This window comes from Notolabrus celidotus, chromosome 11, assembly GCF_009762535.1.
Source record: "Notolabrus celidotus isolate fNotCel1 chromosome 11, fNotCel1.pri, whole genome shotgun sequence".
NCBI lineage: Eukaryota > Metazoa > Chordata > Actinopteri > Labriformes > Labridae > Notolabrus > Notolabrus celidotus.
Window position 1 is genome coordinate 9,689,135 of NC_048282.1, and position 11,783 is coordinate 9,700,917.

The window sequence follows — 11,783 nt, forward strand, 5'->3', positions numbered from 1 at the left end:
TACGGTAAAGAAATTATCAGTCGTGTAGCTGCTGGTCTCATTTTGTTTTGTAGCTCATAAAGAGGCATCACTGTGAACTTCAGCCTGTTTCATAACCAGTCAAAAACTCCTCACAGGAGCTTTAAACTTCACCAAAATCTAATTTTACACAAAAGACCTAGCTCCTGTTAGCAGCATCAAAAATGATGAATTCAAAAAGCTTAGCAGAAAACTAAATCCAGAAACAAGTTAACAAACTGTCTTCAACTTTCACTCAGGAGCAAAAATGTGCCTTTAAATTCAAATGAAAAAAGGATTTGGTATGTATTGTGATATCATCTTTTTCAATATCGCCCAGCTCTACTTCTACCTTGATCATTGAAGTCAGAAAATAACTCTTTTTCTTTTTTACATTTCCTCTCCACCAGAATGGATGGAACACTCAAGTGAATGTTTATCCTTCAAAACAGGAAAATAAAATCCTTAATGTGAGTGGAGCATCCTGAAATGTCTGACCTATTTTCCCGCTTCCTGAGGAAGCGTCTTGAGTTTGTGGAAGGCTTATCTACTTAAGATGTGGACTGCAGAGCCGACTGAGAGCTCAGACGCCTCATTCATTATGTTTGCTTCTACCTTGAGTGTGTGATTTCTATGTTTCACACCTGTTGTGATCTCTTCAAACATCCTCTCTCTTCAGTAAATCATCCAAGAAGGAATTCTCTGTGGAGTGTTTTATCAGACATTTATAACTATCAGCATACAGCTGTGACGTGTTACCTGTAGATGAAACTGTGTGTGTGTGTTCTGTATGCAGAGAGACTCAGCTGTCTGTCTCGTGTGCTGGGATGATGTGGCATGGATCGACCCAGAGGAACTTCTGATGCTTTCTGTGATTCAGGCAGCAGGGTGGGGGAGTCTGGGAGAGGCTGCATCACAAGGGAGACTGAGTCTCACTGTCTATCTCAGATCCTCTTGCTTTCTATTTTTGAACTGTCAACACTTCTTTAATTCTTCTCCTCTTTCTGTATCCTTCTTTCTCAGAAGAGCAAGAAGCAGTCATAGTTTACAGTTTGATTTTGGTCCTGAACATGTGTGTACTCGCTGGTTTTTCCTTTCAGTGACACAAGCTGGCACCGAGATTTATGAAAGCTGGATGTCATTTAAAAACAGTCAAAGTTTGTTTTATTTGTAGAATATAAACTCGGCAAGAGGAAGAAGAAAGTCAGTGGGGGAGAAGAAGGCTCTGTCTTGTGATGGATTCCATACTTTCACAGCGTAACCCTCCTCTCTCAGTAATATGCTTTCCATATGAAGGAATGCTTTTCCTCATCATTCCATAGATCCTCTTTCAAGTACATTCCCATATGCTGATATACATAGAGCACATTCCCCCACTCCTCCACCTTCATTTGACTCCAACTTATGTAAATGTAAAGCACTCCAGAAAGAGTCCAATCTGAGGGAGATGAGACGTCTTAAATCAGGGTCATACATTTGTCTTTGTCCAGCTGAACTTTTTGTTTCAGGCGTTTCATCCTTTTCATCTGAAAAGACATCAAGGCTTGTTCTTCACTCGTTGTGAGGAACACACCGTGACTCATCTGAACTCTTATAGTATTAATTGTGTAACATCCTCAAGTTCTGATGAACTCCAACAGAAGTTTGGCAAAGGAACGTGTTTATCTGTGATTGATTTCTTTCTGAAGAAAAGCCAGTCCTGTTTGTGTTACAACTCCTCTTAGTTAGCAGGAATTCATTTCATTATAACTAGCTATCTTTCCATCTGACCTCATGGGGTATAAGGGCTGTGCTCTATCATACCGCTGACGGGAATACCGGTGTGAATTTCCATGTGATAAAAAAGTGTCATATCACCAGACGGAGATACACGCTCACTGATCAAAGAGCTCTGCCTCCTCCTCCGTACGCAAAGCTGAAGTTAATGTCTTCAATGAAAGAGCATAGTGACTCAGTCATCAGGTAAACTTGCATTCTCTCCTCTGCAAGTTTGATGTTAGCTGATAACAGCAGCATTAAGTGTGTGTGTTCGCTAGCACCGACTCTTCTTGGGTCTGTTTGGGGCTGTAGCATCGGCTATGTGCTGGAATTGAAAAAAAGTTAATGCTTTGATGGAAAATGCCCGATTGAAAATATTGTGATTATATATCGTTTTCCAAATTTGATTGAAATATCGTGATGTAATTTTGAGGCACTATCGCCCACCCCTAATATTGCCTTACATCCAGGGCTTTAAATGGGCTTGAACTCTCCAGCACTCAGAACCATCACCTCTGAATTGAACCTCTTGGTGTAACAGGATTTTTTCGGCATACAAGAACTTCTTACCAGCTGCATTAACCCTTCCTGTCCTCTCCATGTTACACTTTCTCTTTGCGGTTCATAATAGGGATGAGCGTTTCAATACAGCAGTATTTAGCTAGTTACACCGGTAAGGACAAACTTCCTTTAACAGGCAGAAACCTCGAGCAGACTCATGTTAGACACAAATCTGCTTCGACAGAGTTGGAGTTGAAGAGAGAGATAAGGGGAATAAAATAGAGGGAGATAGCGATGATAGTGATGAGACAAATAGTAGTATTAGTAGTAGTAGTTGTTGCCGCTGGAGTCTGTTACGTCTACAGCAGCAGGACGTCTATGGCAGCGATCCAGAGGGACCAACTAGACAAGGGATCTCAGGGACTCCAGAAAGGTCTATGGTTAGTAACTTTCAATGGGACAGTGAGAGTTAAAGTAAGTGATTGGGATGGGGGGGATCCTGACCCATCCATAGTTCATAATAGCGCCTATTATCCATGCTGACTACAGAACTCTGCATCCTTTTGCAGGCGTTACATGACGCCTTTTTACGGTCTCTAAGGGGTTGGATAAATGCAGAACATATGAGTAAAAAGATAACGAAGGCATGTTTGCCTGGCTCCTAAAGGGCCCAAACAAACTTTGTTTATGACACACTAAAGTTGTTTTTTCAATAAATGTATGTTTTGAAAATTAACATGATCTTTGGTGTCTTCTGGGGACATGACACACACGCCAACAAGTAAATAAGAGGAATAGCAGCATTTATTTTTCTTCCACTTGAAGCCCTGTTTATGTTAGGTTGTTTGCAAAAGCTGTCAAAGCTAATCCTTCAGATAAGTTCATAGTTTCATGTATTAACGTCCATGTTTTTAAATCTTACTGCTATTCATTCTTGTATCTAAGAGCTGACTTTCACAGCGCATGGCTTTGTTTAGCCACATGTGCAAAAGAAAACACGTTTCTCTCTCAGCTCCGTTAACTGCAGACCTAAACACTTACTGCCATCAGGCCCGGAGGGGGGTCTGAGAAGGGGAGGTCGTGGGGGAGTGGGGGATGGAGGGAGAAGACAGATGTGTTTATAAAGGCTGGAGGACGGGGGACAGAGTCTGGAAAGATATTTTAACTTGTTGAGACCAGCAGAGCCTCCAGCGCGTCCATCATTTACAAATGTTCAGCATTGTTGTAACCCTGAGATAACCAGAGTTCACCGCACGCTTTCCATTGCATAATGTCATAAAAGTGGAGCTGGCTGTTCTCCACATCTGCTTTGTTTGCTCTGTGTATTCCAGGAAATTTGATGTTTACACATAAATAAGATAAATCTCAGAAGGACAGATTAAAGATTAAAGTTTCATGTGGAGCCTCGGCTGAGTCTGAGAGGTGTCACTTACATAAGAGTCAGAGAGTTTGGAAGGAACACACTGTTCCTATGGAATCTATACACTTAATGAAAGAAAGGAGGATTTCAAAGAGGCATCACGTCATGACAAAGGCAAGAAGCTTAGGAGAGTTTGGAAAGTTGGCTCTGACTCACCTTTCCCCATAACTCTGCGTAGACGTCTTTACAGTGTAATTTAAACCTCTCTGCAACTACAGGACACATCGTAAAAAGAGGTGACCTACATAGACGCTTCTGCAGAGATGAAAGTGAAGAGGTCTGACTGAAATCAGCGCTGACAAAACCAACAAAGCACTACGACAGGAACTCATCCGGCTTTGTTCCTCTCGGTTCTTTGCTGACGTATATGATATAACATGATACAGATTCACTCACGGTGTCATCCTTCTCTCATAAACCCTGAGAACAGTGTGTTTGAGGGACGGAAAGAGGAGAGGAGAACGCTTCCTTTTTTACATTGTTAAGATAATCAAAAATGTGTGGAGCAGCTGGAATCTGATGTGTGTATTTGTTTGTCTTCGTAACTGTAGAACCTGGTGTGAAGACGGGCAACAGACCGGGGAAGATCAGGAGGAGTCCACTGCAGGCCCTCTACAATGGAGACCAGGTGAGACCACAGGAACACCTCTTAAAAACAACTGAACACATAACAGGCAGCATCAAACGGAAGTTGCAAAATTCCAAAATTGGAAACATTCCATGGGAATAAACTATAATAAAGCAAGAATTTACTAAATTGAAGGTTGGCTCTTAATTGGGAACTTAAATATAGTTGGGGAAAATATATTTTGGTGTAATCCTGACTAAAACAACCAGATTTCATGCAAGTACAGTTGAATATCTGTGCTATTCCTCAATTACATGCACATAGCAAACTGCTTACTTCAGGCCAATCAGACCACGCCCCCTACATGCACTTATTATTTGCATGTTGAATGGGACTTTTTATGGAGGGAGAGCGGCTCTTTTCATTTAACATTTTGAATTGGACTGTTGGGATTGCATTTTTGTTAATTTTTGAATGGGTTTGGGTCGGGGGAATGAGTAATATTTAACTCAACATTCATGTTTTTGTTCTTCAATGAAAAAAATTAATGTTCAATAAAATATTTAACACTTGATGAAGTTCTACTTACAAATAAATCTGTTTTAGTTGTATTATTTTGGATGGAAAACAAATATTTATGCTTGGATATGATACCTTTCCATTAAATCCTCAGTTGATTCCCATAAATTCCAATTTGGAATATTTCCAAAAGTCCCCAGCTCAACTTCCCATGGAAATTTACCGGAAATGTTCCACCCCTTTGCAACCCTAAACGGAAGACAAGCACAGTCAGTGCCAAGACAGTTATTGTAAAGGATTTCAACATGATGGTGGAGCCCCAAACAGAGTCAAAAGAGGATGGATGTTTGATAGATGACTACAGATGATGATAACTCTGCTCCATAGCTGCTGTTTTTCTGTTTTACCACATCTCATAACATCTAAACTCACCTGACATTGTCCACTTTTGTTACCATGTGCATCTCTGGACAACAATATTTAAAGGTCTCTCTCTTCTTGTCCCCTTTCTCCGGCCCTGCATCGTCCTGGTCCCATCACTACAAGCAGCTGGACCTGTTGGCAGCTCAGAGGTCCCTCCAGGGCCGCAGGGAGCTGCTGGAGCAGGCGTGTCTGAGCCACACCAGGAAGCGGCAGGTGCTCTCGGCTGAGGATCTCAAACACCTCATTGTGGATGATAAGCACAGCCTCATTTACTGCTACGTGCCCAAGGTTGGTGACTATGAGATGAAGTGATGGCTCAACTTTCAGACCGGAGGTTTTAAAAGTTTGAATAACTGAATGTGTGATAGAGGGGGATGTATGCAAAGATAGCTAGCAGGACATTGTGGGGTTTGTCTCCAACAGAGGAGGCATGGCCCTCAGAAGAGGAAGCACAACATTTCAGCAGCATCTAGAAGTCCTCTCTGATGAGTTTATGAAGCATTAACAACACTCCATTTAGAAACCACAGAAAGAAAGAGTTTCCTTTATAACAGCCCTTCAATATTAAAGTAATCTATTAATAGCTGACTTTACAACAGGAACGGCTCATTCAGAATATTATTATTGGTGCCAACTTTCCAAAATGTAATGAAGGCTTAAAGTAACAGAGCTAAACTAGCCTGTAGCACAAGTTAATCATTCAATGGTAATAGTATAAATACTGGAAACAAGAAGGACTGGAGGGGTCAGGGGAGGAAGTACTTTAGGCTTTGTCTTCGGAGGCAGAATTAAAATCATTTTTGTTCTTTCAAACAAAGTTTTAGACCATCAATCAATCAATCTTAATATATATAGCACCAAATCACAACAAACGTTATCTCAAGACGCTTTTACAAACAGAGCAGGTCTAGACGTTACTCTATGTTTTATTATTAGACAGGATAAGATCCAGTCCCCTCTTACAGACAGGACTCAGTCTGATTTCATCTTAATCCACCATGAGCAGAGCACTTTGCAACATTTAGCAAGTTACAGCGGCAATAAAAAACTTCCTTTAACAGGCAGAAACCTCCAGCAGAACCAGACTCATGTTAGACACACATCTGCTGAGACAGAGTTGGAGAGAGGGAGGAACCTACGAGACAAGGGAGCTCAGGGACTCCAGAAAGGTCTATGGCTCGTAACTTTATTGGGACAGGAAGACTTAAAGTAGGTAGGTGATAGAAGGGGGAGGAGATAGGATCCCAGTGTGTCAGTGCGCCAGTTCCCCCGGGTGTCTAAGCCTATAGCAGCATAACTAAGAGCTGGTCCAAGCCTGAGCCAGCTCAAAAGTGAAGTTTTCAGCCTAATCTCAAAAGAAGAGAGGGTGTCTGCCTCCTGGACCCTGGCTGGTAGATGATTCCAAAGGAGAGGGGCCTGATAACTGAAGGTTCTTCCTCCCATACTACTTTTAGAGACTTTAGGTACGACAAGCATGCCTGCATGCCGGGAGCGTAGCGTTCTAGAGGGGTAATATGGCACTATGAGACTACTACAAATTCTGATATCCATCCATCCATTTTCATCCGCTTATCCAAGATCGGGTCGTGAGGGCAGCAGTCTGAGCAAATCGACCCAGACATCCCTGTCCTCAGCAACCTTTTCCAGCTCCTCCTGGGGGATCTTGAGGCGTTCCCAGGCCGGATGGGATACATAATCCCTCCACCGAAAACAATTCTGATATATATTTTCTAACTCCTGAAGCTTTGAGATGTGAGCTTTCATAATGTATAAACACCTTTCTGTCACTTCTGCTGTTTGTATTTATGAGAGTGTATTTCAGTGAAGAGTAAGAGTGTCCTCCTTTAATCCCTCCCAGGTCGCCTGCACTAACTGGAAGCGGGTCTTCATGGTCCTCACCAGTGACGGCCGCTACACAGACCCTCTTGCCATCCCTGCGAACGAGGCTCACGTGGCGGGTAATCTCCGCACACTCTCCGAGTTCTCCGTCGCCGAGATAAACCATCGCCTCCGCAGCTACCTCAAGTTCATCTTTGTGCGTGAGCCCTTCGAGCGCCTCGTGTCCGCCTACCGGAACAAGTTCACCCGCAGCTACAACACCGCTTTCCACAAACGCTACGGCACCAAGATCATCCGGCGGCATCGGCCCGACCCGGAGCCAGAAGCGCTGGAGAAAGGGAACGACGTGTCTTTCCGGGAGTTCGTGCAGTACCTCGTGGACCCACGGACGCAACGGGAGGAGCCCTTTAACGAGCACTGGGAGCGGGTGCACTCCCTCTGCCACCCCTGTTTGATCCACTACGACGTGGTGGGGAAGTACGAGACTCTGGAGCCGGATTCTCAGGCTGTGCTCAGGTTGGCTGGAGTGGAGGGGATGCTGCAGTTTCCAACATCTGGTAAGAGCACCAGGACTGATGGAAACATGGCAGCACGCTTCTTTAAGCACATCAGCCCGTTCTACCAGAAGAAACTGTTCAACGCGTACCGGATGGACTTCCTGCTCTTCAACTACTCCACACCGGAGTACCTCAGGACTCGATGATGGGCGGGGAACAGGTCTCTTAACTCAGCCGCTTCACACTCTGGTCTTTAGTGAGGATGTTTTTTGCACTTTGTGGTGACCAGAGACTTTTACAGCTTTGATCACAGACCGGCTCGTCACCAGCACTCCTCACTGACTCTCCAACAGAACTGGCTCAGTGAGGAGGACTTGAATTAATCGAGAGGGACTGTCTGAAGAGAACCAGATACCTCTCTGGGAGGAAAAGACGGTTTGTGTTGTATTTCATCACAAGTCTGTTCATCCAATTTCAAGTGAAAGTGGTTTTGACGTCTGACAGAACAAAGTGCAGACAGGGTTGTCTCTGAAACGTGTTCTCCCTGTCTCTCAGGCTGTAGCTTCAATTTAAAGTGAGAACTTTTATTCATTCATTTTACCAACAAATGACTTTCTACGTTTAAACAAACCTTTTTTGATTTTCACGTCAGTTCCACGTGGCGATGGAGTCAGTGTAATCCGCCCTGCCAGCATCCCCGCGGTGCCCACTACAGTAAAGTTATCCCTTGCCTTGCTTTTTCTGAGAGCTAATGAGCCATAAATGAAAGGCACCCTTCAGAGGAGCAGGTTCTCCTCTTGCCTTCGTGTGCAGGTGAAAGAGCTGACACTGCAGACTCTTTTAGGGCACCTGGGGGACAAAAACTCTGGAGTGAATTTATTTATGTTTGCCTGCGAGTATTTATATTTATGGTGAGAATAAAGACTTTGTGAGAATGATTTTTTAAAAGAATTTAAGGAGGATAAATTTCTTATTTGCTGCCTCGGCCTTTGCACCACAACAAACAGATAACTCTCATCACATCCTTCTCTTCTCTCAGTTCAAACGTGTCGTATGTGCCACAGCAGTCACCTCATTTCCAGGGAAACTTGCAGTCACGTCTTAATTCCAGTAAAGCATGTTGCCATCCCTCCTCTATCGCTGTCTGTATTTAGCTGTGGGCAGGTAGGCTGAACAAACAACCACATAGCTGTGGTCAGGGCTGGGTCCAGCCTGGAGCTGCCCCTGCTCAGAGCTCCCCTTGTTAGAATGAATGAAGGGAACATGAGGGGTTAATCAGCCTACACTCATCTCCACTGCAGGGCCTTGTTCAGCCCATTTGAACTGAATTTATGGTAAATAATTCAGAGGAAAATACGTATAAATGACCTGGATGACCAAATATCATTTTTAGAAAACGTCTTTTTACAGTTTGAGCTTTTAAACGGAGTCTCCGTCGATTCTACAGACATGCTCTGTTTACATGTCTGAGTCACATAAAAAGTTTAATTAAGTTTCCCTGAAATAAAACAGTTAAAATGTTTCAGTTTGGCCTGAATGTAATCTGGAAACATCAAATAATGATCAGTGACTCATCCTGTGTAGGTGGGTGTTTATAAATTAGGGGTCCAATAAAAAGCGGTCTCTTATGAACTCGGTTAGAGCTTTGGGTCATCACCATGTTCGTGTTCTAACATCAGTGGCCTGTTGCACCAGCTCTGCATAAGTTGAGTCCTAAGTTAGGGTGTAAAGTCGTCACTAAATCACACGTTGAAACGAGTTAGTTCGTAACTTAAGTTGTGTCATTGTTCGGTTTCACCACGGAGACGTAACGTTCATCTTAACTCATCGACTGTAACGTCCAAACTAATCAAAATATTGTTGAAGATATGGCGTGTTCAATCGGTTTGGCCAATCAATGAACAGCTTTTTTATTCGTACTGGGGTGTTTGTTTAAGTGCTAACTCCCATTAGCTTCATTGCATCTAAACAAGCTAACGGCTAATCACAACTGCTGTAACTCCCGTTAATCGACAAACAGCAACATAAAGGTGAATGAAATATGACAAAGCATGTTGATAATTAATCTATAGTGTAAAATAACAACAGTGACATCTAGTGGTGAAATCTTAAACTACAACATTCTGTATGTCAGTATAATGGTACTCATGGTGTTGTGCAGATGTAGGATTATTATCTCCACTCGCCTGAAACAAAGTGCGAATTAAGATCAGAGTCATCACAATTATTATTCGTGTAATCTATCGCTCAGAGCTTGTTGTTCACACATCACTGCTTCTTCTCATCCGTCAACTAATCCTGTCTTTGAAAACAGAGCGCCATGACAACGGTCTTTTACGTAGTATTTTGCACCGACTCAGAGCTAGGTGTAAAATTTAAGATATGTAACTTATGCTAACGTTGGAACAATCTTAGCTGGTGCATCGCTCTAACGTTAGCAGTATAAACTCCATCCTTAATTAGAAATTAAGTTCAAACCAGGCTACGTTTGAACTTACGCACAGCTGGTGTGACCCAGTGCTGAACTGTTGGTGTTATTTGTGAGCTTCTTCGAAAAAATGTATAGACCAGACTCCAGACAGCTGGACTCGCTCAGATGAGGCTGAAGTCTACGATAACCTAGTGAAGTGGTCATAGATACAAGAGAGTCCTCTCTTAAAGGTACAGTGTGCAGTAATTAGCAGCATTTAACAGATCAGACTTTGTAGAAATGGAATAGACTATTCATTAGTATGTTTAGATTAGCACCACCATGTTTCTACAGTGTCCCAGAACGGAAAAATTAGAGACCTATGCGTGTTTGTATTCAGTGACTGGAAGTGTGAAATGCACCGGCTGGAGGACAAAGACGAAGAAGACAGTGTTTTTGTCGCTTCACTGACAGGTCTAGATATAGCTAAATATTCCCATTTCTACACACTGTACCTTTAAAGCTTGAAGCTGATCATTTAAGGCAACATTGGATTCTATTAGCAAACTTAAACAGTTAACACGCCTTCTTTTACTCTCCTCTCATCAGAGCCTGCTGCTTGAATCTCAGACCAAACTAAAGGTGGTTGAGTTTCTGCATGAAGGCGGAGTAACACATGGATTAAGAGGAACTTGTGGTGATGTTTTAGGACACTGAGTCTGTTATATCCTGAAGGTAGGTGTGTATAAAAGTGGACAATGCATCCATTCAGCATCATCACTTCTCAGTGATTCCCTCTAGTCTTCATTCAACAATCGACTTCTGTATTTATCTGGTAGTCTCGCCCCACATTTAGAACATCCTGAGGCTCCTCTGTTCATCATCAAGACAGATCTCACACGGATGAACCGGAGACTCGATCATTGAAGTTCTTCTTGACATTTCTCGTTATCATCTGCAAATATCAAAGTCATCACCCCGTTCATTAAAGACATGTCAGGGTATCAGGCTCCGCTCTGGATGCCTGCAGATGTGTGTGGGTGCATGTTAAGACAAGCTGGCATTGAACCTGCAGAAGTATGTTTAGTTTTATCTCTCCATCTTCCATGTCTTTTGTGAATTATCTCATTTAGCTGATGAATATTGTCTGACAGGCCCAGACAAGCCAGCTCTGGAAACTCTGCTTTTTGTCTGTCATGCTTTGAAAAGTGCAATATCTATGTGTGAGGATCTGTAATGTGTCGAAGGCTGTATCTTTATATGTGACTTCCCCTTTTCGTGTGTCATCTCGTTGCTCCTGCCACATTGTATTCCTCTCTCTGCTGGGCTGGGATTGCAGCCGTGGATTACAGGGTTTGATTTTAATGCTCCCCTGTGCAGAAGTATGTGATCTAAACCATTATTTGCAAGAAGACGTGACTTCCCAAAAAGCCAATCATACCCTTCATGTTATTTATCCGTACTGGCTCAATGACACGCTGCACAAAATACACGTTTGTACCTTTTCATTTCCTTTTTTTGACCCTGAAAATACCGAAACAAACAACAAGCAGCTTCTTCTTTCAGACTGCATGACTCACTCAGACGCTGCTGTGTACGGACACAGTACAGACATTAGAGTAGAAATGTTACCTGTGAGTCATGTGACAAAGTGAAGAGCACATTCTGACAGAATCTCTCATGCACCAGTTTAACTGTGCCACCAAACTGTGAATGTGTTAAAAACTGAAGTGCACTTGCTGATGTGATGATTGATGTGCTGGTAACCTTGTCACCAAATACAGTTCTTTAAAAGCAGCACTCTGTTTGTGTTGTATTTTTTGTTTTTTAATAAAAATCTCAAAGACCTTC

At 42.8% G+C, this 11,783-nt stretch overlaps 1 protein-coding gene across 2 annotated transcripts in view; it reads left to right on the top strand.

The window, feature by feature from the left end:
* The window catches only part of LOC117821694 (carbohydrate sulfotransferase 11-like), a 30,493-nt gene extending 18,710 nt beyond the window's left edge, over positions 1-11,783 (top strand). Inside the window, exons 2-4 of one of the 2 annotated variants that reach the window (XM_034696148.1) lie at positions 4,228-4,304; positions 5,310-5,474; positions 7,045-11,783. In XM_034696148.1, coding sequence (XP_034552039.1) covers positions 4,228-4,304; positions 5,310-5,474; positions 7,045-7,728 — 926 coding nt within the window. In that variant the 3' untranslated portion in view covers positions 7,729-11,783. The remainder of the gene's footprint in view (positions 1-4,227; positions 4,305-5,309; positions 5,475-7,044) is intronic. The other variant, XM_034696149.1, reaches the window with a different exon arrangement.